This window comes from Chrysemys picta, chromosome 1, assembly GCF_011386835.1.
Source record: "Chrysemys picta bellii isolate R12L10 chromosome 1, ASM1138683v2, whole genome shotgun sequence".
Taxonomy (NCBI): Eukaryota; Metazoa; Chordata; order Testudines; family Emydidae; genus Chrysemys; species Chrysemys picta.
The window spans coordinates 321,706,586-321,723,671 of record NC_088791.1 but is presented as its reverse complement, the minus strand read 5'-3'; the positions used below and the strand labels follow the sequence as shown (position 1 = coordinate 321,723,671).

Below are 17,086 nucleotides of genomic sequence, written 5' to 3'. Positions count from 1 at the left end.
GGTTTAGTCATGAAAAGCTTGACAGATTTCATGTGAACTGCCTCCCATCCCACTCCGCCCCTTTGCAAATTTTGCAATCGGGCAATATGATTAATGCTCAGGAAATAGCTTGATATTCCTTTCCTTTATAAACTCACTGTTTCTTCAGGTAAGAAAAATGTTATTTTAGCTACTTAAAAAATCCAGCCTTGAGCCTCAGAACATTTATGAATGTCCTTAATTTTAAGCATCTGAACAGGCCCATTAACTTGAAACCTCTGAGGTGCTCAAAGGTAAGCACAGATGTAAGTCTTTGCAGAATTGTGGCCTCTAATAAGAAACAAAATGAAACCTTGGCAGGTTCCAGTTTTTTTGTAGACAACTGAAACAAGTGTCTTCTATGGTCACATGTATTTTGGGAGAAATCTCATTGTTAATGTAGTGCCATAATCTGCTCACCTTACCCATTGGAATAGTCCTTGTGCTGTAAGACACTGAAAAAGCAATGCTGATTATTTGCATCACCTCCAGGTTATGTTTAATAAGGTTCTTAGCTCTATTGGAACCACCCATGTCTCTCTCTGCCCATTGCTCCTGCCTGTACTACCAAGCAACAGTCCCACGCAGCAATTGCAACTTGATTCTCAGGCCTGGTTAAGGTAAACTGAATGCAGGAATTGGGGATGGGGTAAAGGACTGTTGCACCACCACCTTAATTTTGGAGACAGCGAAGGAACAGAACAATAAAAGCTAGAACAGTCCTTAGGAGCTGCTCCATCTTACACTGTGCTGAACATGGTACAGAACAGCGGGAGTGCACTGTGCTCTGACTATATCTCCTCCTTCAACATGTCCCCCCCATAATCTACCACCACACCCCTGGTGCTCCCTTACACTGGGGGCTGTTAGCAGGGTGATATGGGACTGTCCTGCTGGCTCTATCCTAACAGAAACTCCCTTATGCCAGGGCTGATTCCCAAATGGCCAGTTCGGCCTGCTTTGTGGCCCTTGTATACCAGCAAAGCCAGAGTACTGAGCCACCACAGAGCCCAGAATCCGGGCCTAGCTCTTATGCTTTGGATAATATGTTCCCCGCTATTGTCAGGAAGCTTTCTCTCTGCTTCATATGGTGCATGCACCAATCAGCATCAGCATCCTGGATATTGGGCATGAGGCCTTAGAAAGTCCCCTAAAATTCATAAGCTCAAATCTTTAACTAATGGTTTAACACCACCGTCTCCACCTCAGGGTGGAGAATTATCTTTTGTTTCATTCTCCACCATAAATGGCACAGGCTGCCACAGGAAGTAGGCAGAGGGGCCTCCATCCAAAACATAGTGAGAGATGGCAATAGAGGAGATTTCTGAAAGGAGAGGTACATACATTACAGAGACCTTTGCTGAATTATTTCCCTCTGGGACACATCAGTGGAAACCAGCAGAAAGCAGCCCCAGGAGATAGACATTATGATGAAGTCTCGAGTATCTGCTTTCTCCTCCTGGATGGTTGGTTGGTCTTGTTGAAACAGGACACAAGACAGAGATTCAGGAGGAAGCAGACACTTGGTCATGGGGCCTAAATTTTCCACACTCATCATTGTTTGCATTATAGTGCCCATCCACAGAGGCACTGGGAAGGTTTTAGTGAGGTTGTTGTGGTACTTTGATTGGCAGGACTCAGCAATATTATCAAATGTGCCCTGTTGCTAACTTTTGCCCTCTTATTCTGTTCCCTCTTTCCCCCCCATTTCTTGGTGCTGTCCATCACCCACTAAAATCATTCACTTTTCTTAGTATATCATCCCATATAGAAACTTTCATAGCCACAGAGATGTTTTTTGAGGCCTTGCCCATGAAGCGATCGAACCTAGAAGTGACCTCCATAATGAGAATCTCTTGTTCTTCCACAGAGATTTGACTTGCTGATTGCTACACTCTCCTTTCTCAAAGCCTCTTTCTCAGGAATGTCTCATACCATTGTCTGGCCCTTGCTATGCCAGGGTCGATACCCCCACCAGCAGCATTCCCTTGGCCAGAGCCCCTAGTAACAGCACCAGAAGAAGACGACATCCTCCCGTGGGCACAATGCTGAGTAGAAGTCTCAAAATTTGGTCCTTTTCAACTGTGTTCATGCATGCAAGTTGCCAATCAGCATATGTAAATGCTACTTTAAATTGTACAAATACCAACCTGAAAGGCAGAAGATAAGAGTGGGGGTCCCCACACGGCTTGCCTGTGAGGTAATGAGTACGGTTTGTTCTGAAAATGCTTCACAGACCCAGCCCTGTTCTGGCCACAGTGTACTCTGGCAGCAGTGTGGGAGCCACAGGCTAAAGTACAAGAGTGAGGACCTACACACAAGGAACTTTTGAGCTGTAAAACTGCAGCTCTGGCTGTGCCCCTGATGAGTGGCGTCTAACAGAGAGATGTTTACATCTCCCGCCTGTCTGCGTAGTTTACTGCCAAGCCCTGAGGCTAGTGTGTGTAAATATGGAGCCATATGTATGAATTATGTTGCTGAGAATGCCAGCTGCAGAGACAGAGGCATGTACCCCTCTTCTGACAGCTGCATAATGACAGCTCGTATGAATGAGATAGTCTTTGTTTAATGGCAGGGCTTGCTGTCTTGCTTGTGCCTTTTGTGTAGCTCCTGGTGGATCTCCCTTCCTTTCCAGCCTAGAGTGTGTGTTCTTCCCAGAAGCCTAATCTGCCATAATTTCCTCTACGACATTAAGGATGCTGGATCCACTAACATCCCTTCATGCAGGAATCACTTCCAGGCCAGACTTGATTCATTTGAAAATCTCCATGTATGTGTGTCTATCTAGAGAAGGGACTAAACCCTGCCAGTCCGGGCAATGATGGAGCTGAATTTCCAAATCCTCTGAAAATTCATCTCCTATTCAGGCCACGCGAGAGCATTCTTTTCTCCAGCAGGTATGCCCACATGGCACCTCCTCTGAAAATTGCCTGTGAGGAGCATTGTAACTTTTGTTTCTCTTTCCTATGAAGCAACTCAGACTGGCCACTGCTGCATCCTGGACTAGACTGAACAATGATCTTATTGTTTATGGAAAATATCAACTGTGTATATGCATTTGTTACAGTAATATGCAATGAGATACATTCATAGAATCATAGAATCGTAGAAGATTAAGGTTGGAAGAGATCTCAGGAGGTCATCTAGTCCAATCTCCTGCTCAAAGCAGGACCAACCCCAACTAAATCATCCCAGCCAAGGCTTTGTCAAGCAGGGCCTTAAAAACCTCTAAGGATGGAGATTCCACCACCTCCCTGGGTAACCTATTCCAGTGCTTCACCACCCTCCTAGTGAAATAGTGTTTCCTAATATCCAACCTAGACCTGCAACTTGAGACCATTGCTTCTTGTTCTGTCATCTGCCACCACTGAGAACAGCCGAGCTCCATCCTCTTTGGAACCCCCGTTCAGGTAGTTGAAGGCTGCTATCAAATCCCACCTCACTCTTCTCTTCTGAAGACTAAACAAGCCCAATTCCCTCAGCCTCTCCTGGTAAGTCATGTGCTCCAGCCCCCTAATCATTTTCATTGCCCTCCGCTGGACTTTCTCCAATTTGTCCACATCCCTTCTGTAGTGAGGGAACCAAAACTGGATGCAATATTACAGGTGTGGCCTCACCAGTGCCAAATAGAGGGGAGTAATCACTTCCCTCAAGCTGCTGGCAATGCTCCTACTAATACAGCCCAATATGCCATTGACCTTCTTGGCAACGAGGGCACACTGCTGACCCATATCCAGCTTCTTGTCCAATGTAATTCCCAGGTCCTTTTCTGTAGAACTGCTGCTTAGCCAGTCGGTCCCCAGCCTATAGCGGTGCATGGGATTCTTCCGTCCTAAGTGCAGGACTCTGCACTTGTCCTTGTTGAACCTCATCAGATTTCTTTTGGCCCAATCCTCCAATTTGTCTAGGTCACTCTGAACCCTATCCCTACCCTCCAGCATATCTACCTCTCCCCCCAGCTTATTGTCATCTGAGAACTTGCTGAGGGTTCAAGTAATCCCATCATCCAGATCATTGATAAAGATGTTGAACAAAACCGGCCCCAGGACCAACCCCTGGGGCACGCCGCTTAATACCGGCTGCCAACTAGACATCGAACTGTTGATCACTACACATTGAGCCCGACAATTTAGCCAGCTTTCTATCCACCTTATAGTCCATTCATCCAATCCATATTTTTTTAACTTGCTGGCAAGAATACTGTGGGAGATCGTTTCAAAAATTTTGCTAAAGTCAAGATATATCACATCCACCACTTTCCCTATCCACAGAGCCAGTTATCTCATCATAGAAGGCAATCAGGTTAGTCAGGCATGACTTGCCCTTGGTGAATCTATGTTGACTGTTCCTAATCACCTTCCTCTCCTCCAAGTGCTTCAAAATGGATTCCTTGAGGACCTGCTCCATGATTTTGCCGGGGACTGAAGTGAGGCTGACTGTTCTGCAGCTCCCCCCACACCCTGAGGCACCCCCCCAGCCCGCAGCAGCTCCCCACCCCCACCCCCCGGCCCAGGGAGCCGTGTGGCAGCTCCCCACCCCAGCTGACCTCTGCTATGCCGCCTCCCCGAGCACATCATTGCTGCTCCACTTCTCCCACCTCCCAGGCTTGTGGTGCCAATCAGCTGTTTAGCACCGCAAGCCTGGGAGGGGAGGAGAATTAGAGTGGGGGCGGCGTGCTCAGGGAGGAGGCGGAGCAGAGGCTGAGCTGGGGTGTGGAACTGCCGCACGGCTCCCCAGGCCAGGGGGGTGGGGAGCTGCCGCGGGGGGAAATTGGGAGCACCGCTTTTTGGCGCCCCCAAATCTTGGTGCCCTAGGCAACCAGCTAGTTCGCCTTAATGGTAGCACTGGCCCTGCCCCTGATCACCATGATTTTTCAGAGATAATGGCCAATGGCTCTGCAATCACATCAGCCAACTCCCTAAGCATCCTCGGATGCATTAGATCTGGACCCATGGACATGTGCACGTCCAGCTTTTCTAAATAGTCCTTAACCTGTTCTTTCACCACTGAGGGCTGCTCACCTCCTCCCCATACTGTGTTGCCCAGTGCAGCAGTCTGGGAGCTGACCTTGTCTGTGAAGACCAAGGCAAAAAAAGCATTGAGTACTTCAGCTTTTTCCACATCATCTGTCACTATGTTGCCTCCCCCATTCACTAAGGGTCTCACACTTTCCCTGACCTTCTTGTTGCTAACATACCTGTAGGAACCCTTCTTGTTATCCTTCACATCCTTTGCTAGCTGCAACTCCAGTTGTGCCTTGGCCTTCCTGAATACACCCCTGCATGCCCTAGCAATATTTTTATACTCCTTCCTAATCATCTGTCCAAATTTCCACTTCTTGTAAGCTTCCTTTTTGAGTTTAAGCTCACTGAAGATTTCACTGTTAAGCCAAGCTGGTTGCCTGCCATATTTGCTGTTCTTTCTGCACTTCGGGATGGTTTGTTCCTGCGCCCACAATAAGGCTTCTTTAAAATACAGCCAGCTCTCCTGGACTCCTTGCCCCCTCATATTATCTTTCCAGGAGAACTTGCCCATCACTTCCCTAAGGGAGTCAAAGTCTGATTTTCTGAATTCCAGGGTTCATATTTTGCTACTCTCCTTTCGTCCTTTTGTGAGGATCCTGACCATCTCATGGTCACCGCTGCCACCCACTTCCACTTCCCCTACCAATTCTTCCCTTTTTTTTTTAGCAGCAGGTCAAGAGGAGCATGGCCCTAGTCGGTTCCTCCAGTAGTTGCCCAGGAAGTTGTCCCCAACACTCTCCAAAAACTTCCTGGATTGTCTGTGCATTGCTGTATTGCTCTCCCAGCAAATGTCAGGGTGATTGAAGTCCCCCATTAGTACCAGGGCCTGTGATCTGGAAACTTCAGTTAGTTGTCTGAAGAAAGCCTCATCTACATCATCCTTCTGATTGGGTGGTCTATAGCACACGCCCACCACACATTCTCACAGTGCGTGTTTATTCAGGGCCTGATACTACTCTGAATGCAGGCATTAGGTTTGCACATGACTTTTGTCATCAGTGAGAGCAGGGTTGGGTGCACACTACATAGACAAGATTTTCAAATGTGACTGGTGATTGTGGGTGCCTTGGATTTTGGGTACTCAATTTAAGACATCACCTGATTTGGGTAAGTGCTCAGTGCTCTATCTATGAACAATTTCCACCTGGTGCTATCATAGCTATATCCAGTTCCAGTCACCAACAATAGAATCCTAGAATCATAGGACTGGAAGGGACCTCGAGAGGTCATCTAGTCCAGTCCCCTGCACTCACAGCAGGACTAAGTCTTATCTAGACAATCCCTGACAGATGTTTATCCAACCTGTTCTTAAAAATCTCCAATGACGGAGATTCCGCAACCTCCCTAGGCAATTTATTCCAGTGCCTAACTAACCTGACAGTTAGGAGGTTTGTCCTAATGTCCAATCTAAACTGCCCTTGCTGTAATTTAAGCCCATTGCTTCTTATCCTATACACAAAGGTTAATGAGAACAATTTATGTCCCTCCTCCTTGTGACAACCTTTTATGTACTAGAAAACTGTTCCCTCTCAGTCTTTTCTTTTCCAGACTAAACAAACCCAGTTTTTTCAGTTTTCCCTCATAGCTCAGATTGACCTGAGCTGCATTCAGATTAGAGGACTGAAGGATATATCCCACTGTCACTCCCCTGAGCCACCAAATCTCCCACTTTTGCCATCCGACACCCCCATCTTTTGCAATACCTTTATCTAGGGTTATGTCAGTCCCTTCTACTTCATTACAAAAGACACAAAGAAATTATAACAGTTCAGGTAGTGCGTGATGATAGGATCAGTTGTTTAGAATAATATTGTAATGAATAGGGGGTGTGACTGCCCTCTACTGGATGGAATCAGAACTACTCAACTGCGTGTCATAGGCCCTGTGCAAAATAGCTCACATAGTCGAGATGTGCTTTAGGAGTAAGCATACCAGAGCACGGTGAACTTCCACATGATCACAGTGTCCAGCATAACGTTGACTGTCAAGGTCCTAGATGGTCATAGCTGTCTTAGAACTATCAACTCTTATGAAGCAGAGAGTTAACGTCTAGTTCTGTGCTTCTATCTTCTTCTTCTAATGTCTTTCCCCTTGCTTCTACCCTGGAGCTGCCCACTTCTGCCTCCCGCTCTGCCTCTCCTTTACAGCTAGTGCAGTCTCTTAAAGTCATCATATTGTCTGAAAGGCTGAGCTGGGAGTTCAGCCTGCAGGGCAATTAAATTAAATTCACTGGCCCCTTCTCTAGTGCTGCTGACCAGAAAGACAAGGAGTCTGGACCAAAAGAACCCAAGACTGTTATATACACAAACATAAAATAGCTTTATTGCTGAGTGACACATTAATAAATAGCCTAAATACAATACTAAGATAAGTTAAAACTATATACAATACATTTAACATTTCTCGGTTATTTAAAATAATATTTATCAGGGATCACAGCTCTTATGTGACTCAGACGTAAAGTAAAAGATAAATAACACTGATTAGAAACAAAACATTGATGAAAAGCCATCTCTAGTGCATACAAAATTGGATTCTGTTTCTTTTGCCTTGTGTGTCTGCTCTTATTTGCAGTCAAACCAACTATTTCTCTGCATTTCACGAATAACTTTCTTGGACTTGGTGTCTATCTCATACTGCTTTGAGCCATGGAAAAAATAGAAATTTCCTAGAAATAAAAACAAAATGAATAATTACTTTGTACAAATGTATATTCATTCTCTTTCTACAAACAATGCTGCAACTTAAAATGTGTACACATAAAGAAACACCCTTACTAATGTCTGTAATGAATCTATGGAAATGCATATTTTCCATTATATTCACCTATCAAAGTATTTTTTTCTATTTACCTTTTTCCTGAAAAGCAGCATCAACCTTATTGCCAATTCTTGGAAAGTCAACTGATATGCGTCTTGGATAACCCTTTTCCATGGATTCGGTGACTTCATCATAACTGAATGAAGAAATGAAATGAAAATAATTCATAAGCATGTGATATTTAATATTGACTCCAACTGACCTTTACAACAAGTAAGTCCTGCCCTTAGCTAAAACTCACTAACCATGAGCTACTGTAAACTCATTGAATTGTATAAATCCTTACTATACAAATACTTTCACCTTTACTAATCTATGCACAGTTGTCTGTAGCTATTCTGACTAAATAGTTTGTTTTTCCTATTGATAGCCTGCAAAGACATTTCTGTACCTGACTTGCTTTGTGCTTATGAGTTGTCAATGGGACTAGTCACCTGAGTGAAGCTAAGCATACGCATAAGACCCAAGTGAGAGAAAGGCAAGAAAAACAGATTTAAATGGATGTGCTAAGCTCTGTACAAACCTGTAACACAAAGCCAGTCCCTGTCCAAATTACACTATTATACTATAATGAACTGGCCACTGTGTTGGTGTACCCTACCTTCTGCTGGGTAGAATTGGATATGTTCACCTATGTTATAGGAACATACTACAGTAAAGGCTGTATTATTTGGCCTTGTACCAGCCGGAAAGATCTATAAACTGACATTTCTAATCTTCACCGGAAGTCCAGTTTATAGTCCAGTTGGCACGGGCCAACAGGCTCCATACCTGGCTCCGCGTGCTTCCCTGGAAGCGGAGACATATCCCTCTTCTCCTAGGTGGAGGAACAGCCACGAGGGGTTCGGCGTGCGGGAGAGGGGAGGGGCATGGGCTCTGGGAGGGAGTGTGAGTTCAGGAGGGGGCCTAGCTGTGCCTCCCCCTAGGAACAGCAGGGACAGGTTGCTGCTTGTAGAGAGCTGCCCATACCCCCTCCAACACCCAAACTCCTTCCCTCTTAGTTAACCGGAATTTTTCACTTACCGGCACCCACCGTTCTCCCAACATGCCCGATAAAAAAGCTTTTACTGTACTAGCAGCGAATGGAAAATGTTCTTTAACTCGAGTGTTTTAAAGAAAAGGAAGATCTGAGCTCTATCTTTGTTGTCATTGAAATTCAGCTTAATAATGGGGTGTGCAATATACCAGTCATGAAATCCTGCTCAAGGGAGCCACAGATTTGTCAGAATTCCAAATGTAAAGGCTTAATAAGGCTTTAAATAAGATGCATGGATTATTTGCTGGGAGAATTTAATCTTACCTCCAATACTTGTCACCTACAAAGAAGTACGTTTTTTTTATATTCTCATCATAAACAGCAGCATCAATTGTCTTAACGTATCTTGGAAAGCCCAGGGTGTGGATGTTCCTAGGAAAACCTGGATGTACAGAATATCCACTGACAACCCAGTATTGGTTGCCTGTCAAGAAAAACAAGATAGAAAAGCTTGAGAGGTACTTCTGATGAACTTAAGCAGTATTTAATTACAGTCGTGGAGCTTCCCAAAGGAAACTTTTCTGTTCCCTGAGGGGTGTATTCCATTGATAGCATTGAATTTGAAGACACTCCTTTCTTGCAAGGCAGCTGGAATGTTTAAGGTTTCAGGACACTTGGATTTTTTGCTTTATAAATTCATTAGAGTAGTTAAAAAAAACATTTCCCCCCCATGGGAGCTGGGATTGTTCAGCACCTCTGGAAATCAGGCCACTTAGGTGCCTAAATATGAATTTAGCTGACTAAATGTAAGCACTCCATTTTAAACACTTTAGCTCAGATATATAACTGATCCTCTCACCTGCCTTAAGCACATCATTTAACATCACTCTCAGTTTTCCTCTCAGTTATGAAATAGGCACAATATCTTATTTCACAGGACTGTTGTGAGGTTTAATTAGTTAATGACTGTGAAACTGCACTTTGAAGTGAAAAGTTATGTAAGTGCTAGGTGGTGGTGGTTATTATAAATAATAATAATTGCTTCTTCATTTCCACATGTAAGAAGAATGTCTAGGAATTCAATAGAAATACCTTTAAAAAGAAACACTTGATCCTTTTTGTCAATTTCATAAGCAGCTTCAAAGCCAGAAGGTAGCGTTGGCCAGAAGGAAGAAATTAAATCATGCTCAATACCTGGGAAATAAGGACTCTTGCGCCAGATGTACCTGATTGAAAAGACAAGTTGCTTGTTCATATAATCATATTTTATCATTAATTCACGAGATCGTCAACAGGAAAATGTAATAAAAATTCCTACTACATGAGCTGTACATTTGTTCCTTAGTTGCAGGTGGTGGGACATGCTCCCAACCCACAGATCATGTCCCCTTGGAGATGCAATGCCCATTTCCTAGTGCCCTCTTCAGCGCTACAGAGAAATCCTGACCTATTTCTTTGCACTGTGGTTCTTCCACCATGCCCTTTTACCTCACCCTTTCCCTCCCATTCCTTTGGTCCCCAGTAAGGCACAGGGAAGAGCTGAAACCTATCTGTAACGCTGTGTCAGGAGGAATCCTTTTGCCCACCATGTAAATGCAGCCATCTCTTCGGTGCAATGTATCAGCTCTTTGACAATGCACAGCAACACTAAACTGCACTTTTTAGGAGGGACATTTAAGAATAATTTCTTCCGTTGAATCTTCAAAAAGTATTTATGCAGGCAGAATGTCATTCCCTGAGTTGGTATTTGGCCAAAACCCTGGGGATGCCACTTTTATTCCATCTTGCAAGAAGTGCATTGGGATCTTTAAATGACCCGTTAAAGGGTTAAGTATCAGATCTCATTGAAAAGATGGCGCCTCTAACAGCAGAGTGTCGCCAAGCACTGCAGCTGGAGCCTTGATTCAATGCTGTCTGGAGGCTAAGAATGCCACCTACTGAATCACCAACAACACTTTCGATAGCCCCATAGTTTTCCCTTTAGATCTGCCATCTGCAGCCTGATACCAGTCTGTCAAGAACAATGCTTCATGTGATATGGCTGCAGGCCAAAGTACAATGCTCTGATTGCACAATTGCCATGGAAATGTAACAGACCATGCACAGGATGACTAAGGATGATTTAAAATATTAATATTTACTCACCTGTCAGAAAGCCCAGTTACTTTGCCCAGGTTACATGGGAAGTAGAAATTTATGAGGTTGTGTTGACTATACATTTGGAAGGAAATCCCCCCTCTTGAACTAATTGTCAAAGCATTGCCATTACAAGTGTAGACTAAGCAAAACTTGATGTTGACAAAACAGAAATAATTTACCTGTCTTTAAAGAATATTATTTCCCCACGGAGGGTGGTGATGGCATCAAAAGTCATCTGAGGGTCACAGATGTCTGTGGTTGATGTTTCTGTGGGTGTTTCTGTGGGTGGTGTGGAAGCTGGTGGCTCAGTAGAGGCTGGGGGTCCTTAGGGAAGAGGTTAAAAGCAGAATTGGAAGGTCAGTTAGTATTGCTATTACAGCTCTTGGAGAACAGCAGTACTGGGCCAAATTCTCCATTGGTTTGAAACAGTGTTTTCCCATTCTATCTAGGTAATTATGTGGCCACCACTGCCATATTATCTGAACGTGTCACAATCTTTAATGTATTTATCCACACAACACCCTTGTGAGGTAGGACAATCCCCATTTTACGGATGAGGGAACTGAGAGGATTAGTGACACAGAAGCTCTATGGCAGAGCAAGGAATTGAACCTGGGTTTCTGGAGTCCTAGCCTAGTGCCCTCACCACTGCCTCTCTGAACTCCTCCTTGATATTAATGGAGCTGTGCCAATTCACGTCTGCTTAGGAGCTGGCACAAGACTGTCACAAAGTTTCATACAGAAACATATTTAAACCTTTTGGATTAGTGATGCCCAGGAAGCACTCACCTCTGCAGGGGAGGCAGGGGGTGACTAATATGCACGAAGGGGTCGCACTATGTGCTCCTCCTCATAGTTAGCCAGCTGAGCTAGCTCGTGCAGATGGACTTAGAGTGAGCCATGGCCTTACCTGCTTCTCATCCCTTTGGCTATGATTAGCACCCAAGAGGACACAAGAGGGAACACAGTCCCTGTGTAAAGGTACGAGCAAGGACTGCAATTACAGCCAGCCCCTGTACACTGCTCTAAGGACGGAGGCGCCTTACCCCCTTCACACCCCACACAGTTAGGCCACGGTATGACTCTTGGTTACACATTCTCATCAGATTGTTTGTAACCTGTATGAGAGAGACTTTAAAAAAAAGTGATGCTTCCTCCTTACCATATAGGCTCTGAATGCCATCAACATCGTCCTGAGGGAGCCTGTAGTTTCTGGTATCCATCGGCGTATAAATTGGATACATCAAGGAGCCAAAGTCATTTGAATGATCAAGACCCAATGAGTGGCCAAACTCATGAGCAGCAACAAGAAACAGGTTGTGTCCTAAAAATATAAAAAGCGTAGAATGCACATAGATTAAATAAACGTCCCCATAAAACAATAGGAAAGGACGGGTGAGCGGAGAGGAGGAGGAGAAGGGTGAACATAGTAGTTTAAAAAGGGAAACAAAGGGTATGTCTACACGGCATTGTAAACCTGGCTTTGTGTGACCTGGGATTGTGAACAGAATGTTTCCAAGCCCATGCTTAAGTATCCATATTGCATTGTAAACCTCACAATTGCTGGACCCAGGCCTCACAGACGTATTAGCACATCCATATGGACTACACACACCTTCTGACTCTGGTCTGCAGCTTGAGCTGTGTCCATCTTGCAAAATGACAGGGCTTGGATCCAGGTCACAGTGGGACTCAGGATCTGAACCACCTGGGGTTATAGTGGATCACAAACGGAACATCAGCAACCAATGTGATGTAGTTGCAAAAAACGCTAATATGATTCTAAGGTGTATTAACAGGAGTGTCATATGTAAGACACAAGAGAGAATTGTGCTTCTTGTGAGGCATCAGCTGGAGTAGTGTCCAGTTTTGGGTGCCACACTTTAACAAAGGTGTGGACAAATCAAAAAGCATCCAGAGCAGAGAAACCAAAACGGTAACAGGTTTACAAAGCATGACCCATGAGGAAGGGTTAAAAAAAGCTGGGCATGTTTAGTCTTGAGAAAAGACTGTGAAAATAATTAGTTTTTGACTATGTAGAGGTTATTACATTTTTATTCCTTCAAAGAAACAAATATGAGACCAGCCAAAATTAAAGCATCTGTTCATACTGCAGAAATATCCCTCCTTACGTATAATCAAGGTTTTGTTAATATTGATGAATTCAGAGGCCAGGAGTGGCTATTATGATTGTCTTGACTGACTTTCTGAATAACACAGGCCATTGAATTTCACTCCATAATTCCTGCATTGAGCCCCATAGCTTGTGATCCCATAATATAACCCACAATAAAGCACACTAGACAGAAGCACCCAACATGCACCACAAATACACTCATCCACTGAACACACATTGTTTTCCCTGCACAAGGTTATTAAAAGTTATCATCACTTTATTATTTTATTTTGTTTTCAAAGTGGTGAGTTCAGTATTTTACAACTGCTAAGAACCTCACCCTGAGGGCACAATTCTATGCCGACACTAACTCAGTCAAACCAGTCCACATCCATGGTAATTCCAGTCACTCCACGGGAGCCACAGTTGTAGTCATTGCATTGACTTCAGTGGAATTACTATGGATTGTCATGGGTGTCACTGAGCTCAGAATCTGAACCACTGATTGCAAGGCGAATTCTGCTGAGAAGTACAGCATGTTCAGACCCTTTATAAGTAGTTATTACTAAGCTGCATTACTTTTGTGTCCCCATCTCTTTCCAGTGTAAAAATGAGCTAATAGCTCTTAAAATCAAATACTGTACAGCAGAGAATGCTAATGAAATAGTAAGGAATACCTACCTTTCAAATCTTTTGTCCAGTATTCATCCTCATCAAAGTGGGCATCTCCACCAATACCTTCGCCCGGTGCAAAGGCATGAGCGAGAGTTTTACCCGGTCCATCAAAGGAAAAGAAGTCACCATGAACTAGAAAAGGATACATAAAAGTATGATTCTTCTTAATCAGGACTGTAAGTAAAGGAGTCAATACTTATCCTTGACACATGGGGATTCTCTTACATCCAGCCACAAAGGAGATCATTATATCTGCGTTGCCTTCATAAACTCTGGTGAATTTCAGTGGGGTCACGCTGCTCCAGACGTTCCAAGCCTTCTCAATCGCTTCATCTACATCAGCTGGTTCCATGTCTGGTGTATAGTTCAAAATCCTTTAAATGCATAATAAGGAAATAAATGTAAGCAATTAAAAATGCAACTAACAGGACATGTACTTAAAGTTAAACATTTTGCTTCCTTGTTGTCTGTATATTACTATTTGTATGTCTTGTCTTTTTAGACAATATGCTCCTTGATACACAATATATGTCTACCTCTGTGTTTCTTTAGTGCCTACAACAATAGGGCTTTGATCCTGATTCAGGCTCCTATGTGCTACCATAATGATAAGAATAAATAATAATAAACATATAAAGCTAATTCTTTCTGTAATTCCCAGAGGCACTCAAGGAAACACATTGAAATATTACCTATATTTCAGATCTGTTTTTGTCCATCTAGGAGACAGTGGAAAGGTGCTGAACTGACCGACATCGGGTATTCCACACCTGGGCTGCTTCATCACCTTCAGAGTACTGGAATCCAATTCCCCAGTCACTTTCAGCCCAAAGAATTTCTGCATTTCTTGGATTTTGTCAGTTATGGGTTTGCTGTTCTTCATTTTAAAGATAGGTTCTGCCTCTGTTTTAAGTTTATAGTACTTTTCCAGATATTTCTGACGGGAAAAAAATACCCACATTTTATGACATTCATGTTTCTTTTAAAATGTATAGAATAATCTTAATAGTTATATAGTTATTGCTGTGATCTTAATATGATAAAAGACTACTTCTTCCTATCAGCTTTATGCATATATACTGTCTACAGTCATTACCTCAGCAAATTGCATGTCTTCTTCATTTTTCTTCTCTGTTTCCGGAAGTAGTGGTAAAGCATAAGAAAACGCTACACAAAGTAAGATCTGGAATGAAAGACTCTTCATTTTCAAGATCACTTCTTTTTCCCGTCACTAGTTTAACAAAATCTCTCAGTCTCTATCTTTTCTATGCATGTCTCCTCAGTGTCCCGGTATATATATCACTTGAGTGCTCTGTAAAATCAACAGTGACATGACTCACAGTTTATAACATCCTCTGATTTTCCACAAAACATACACAATGCTACTTTTAGGAGAAGTATGACACACTACAGGTGACCTCGTCTGAAACCCCCTGATTTTGCAATATTGTCAGAGGATGTCCAGGATATCTTCCTATTCCTTTCCATCCCATTTTTCCCCCTTTCCATCCTAAATTAGTCCAACATTTTCAAACTTGAGTTCAGCACCAAAAGTCGTATCTAGGCATCTGCATAAAAGTTGTCTGAGTTTTCAGAGGTGCTAAAGGGTAGCTGTGTGAGAAAAAACATGTTAGCAAATGTTGTCTTAATCTAGTAAATTGTTCCAATTTGTTGTCAGTAGTTGTCTTGTTTTATAAGCTAAAATTGTAATATGAAATTGTTTTGCTTTAAAATCATTTTATTTTTGCTCCAAGTCTAAGCTGCTTGTTAAAAGATTGTTTAACTGTTCACTTTGCTGTTCTCTTTAATTGCTCATTAGAAAATTGTTTAGCCATTCTTTGTATGAGTGAGAATGCAAGTGTGTGAGTAAATAAGAAGAGAAGCCAACAACGGATGTGATGATCACCAAAGGGGAAGTGAAGAAACAAAGATGCCAGTATTATCTTGTCCCGAGGGCCAAAGAGTGCACATTAACAACCCTAAAGTACAAAGGTATCCGCCCAAAAACAAGAACAAAATTCCAGATAAGAAGATAAAAGATGGTTATGTATACAACCAGATCTGTGATAAACAATGCAAGTATGACACAGCAAGACCCATAGACTTGCATGAGAACTAACTACTATAAAAGATGGGCGAGAACAACAGAGCTTTGGGTTCATTCAAGAACGGAGCATTTGAACTTAAACTACAGCAAGGGAGGTTTAGGTTGGACATTAGGAAAAAGTTCCTAACTGTCAGGGTGGTTAAACACTGGAATAAATTGCCTAGGGAGGTTGTGTATCTCCATCTCTGGAGATATTTAAGAGTAGGTTAGATAAATGTCTATCAGGGATGGTCTAGACAGTATTTGGTCCTGCCATGAGGGCAGGGGACTGGACTCGATGACCTCTCGAGGTCCCTGCCAGTCCTAGAATCTATGAATCTATGAACTTGAGGCCTCACATTCAAAAATGCCAAACTTGTTTTTCAGATCAAATTTCCACTCCGACCCTCTCCTTCCCAAACCATGTTTGTGCACAAACCAACTATGGGAAATGTCAGCTTCCAAAAGTGAATGTTTCAGAAAGATGCAAGCAACTAATGACAGGACTAAAATGGAAATAGTTGTGCAACGTTAACTCTGGCACATCATGATTAGCACCCCACTATAAATAATTATATCCCCTCTGCAAGGACCAAGCATATCTATTAATGGGTGTTGCCACAATAGGTCCTGGGGAAGGTATGAGTATCCATATCATAATCTTTTCCCAGTTTGATTGCTAATCCATGGGCCATACCATAGGACTTTATGAGGGAGGGTAGGACTTTGACCTCACTTTCTTCCTGCCTCTCCACAATGCTTGAAATGCTGTATCTCATTCAATGGCATTTGACACATGGGACCATAATATTCTTATCTGTAAACTTCGGTCCCTAGGATTGGCAACTGAGCATGTTAGTAACTAAAAAATTACAGACCAGAATGTGCCTGGCTCTTGCCCAAGGCTCTCAGAAGGGTGAGGTAGGCTAATGAACAAGTCCAGTTGCTATGCTCTGCAGACTGAAGCTTACAGATAATGATTTTATGGTTCTGCATATCAGATGTGATGAACTGAGAATCAGCATGACTGTGAAGGCCCAGATATGCAAGCCAGGTCAAACTGACAGCCACAGAGGTGAGTTCTGCAGGTTGTCAGAGAACAGTTCACACATTTCTAAGTAATGGCACAGGAACCATGCCCAGGGTATCCAGGAGACATTGTGACTCAAATCGTCCCTCTGAGGCAGTGGTTTTCAAACTTCTTTTCTAGCGACTCAGTTGAAGAAAATTGT

General features: G+C 43.1%; 1 protein-coding gene across 1 annotated transcript; it reads right to left on the bottom strand.

Annotated features, from left to right (window-relative positions):
- Window positions 1-9,832: 9,832 nt before the first annotated feature.
- LOC101932067 (stromelysin-1) lies at window positions 9,833-15,262 on the bottom strand. Its single transcript, XM_065583036.1, has 7 exons — window positions 14,865-15,262; window positions 14,461-14,705; window positions 13,994-14,142; window positions 13,775-13,900; window positions 12,140-12,301; window positions 11,157-11,301; window positions 9,833-10,064 (listed from the first exon to the last, which is right to left on the bottom strand). The coding sequence occupies exons 1-7, from the start codon at window positions 14,970-14,972 to the stop codon at window positions 9,833-9,835; spliced, it is 1,167 nt and encodes a 388-aa protein (XP_065439108.1). The 5' UTR covers window positions 14,973-15,262.
- Window positions 15,263-17,086: the final 1,824 nt, after the last annotated feature.

What these genes read in the sequence shown, in the direction of transcription:
- LOC101932067 (XM_065583036.1), bottom strand. Translation starts at nt 14,972, where the DNA reads ATGAAGAGTCTTTCATTCCAGATCTTACTTTGTGTAGCGTTTTCTTAT. An exon ending in AAGACATGCAATTTGCTGAG is followed by an intron (nt 14,706 to 14,864) that starts GTAATGACTGTA and finishes TTTTCCCGTCAG; the next exon opens with AAATATCTGGAAAAGTACTA. An exon ending in TGGCATTCAGAGCCTATATG is followed by an intron (nt 11,302 to 12,139) that starts GTAAGGAGGAAG and finishes CTCTTCCCTAAG; the next exon opens with GACCCCCAGCCTCTACTGAG.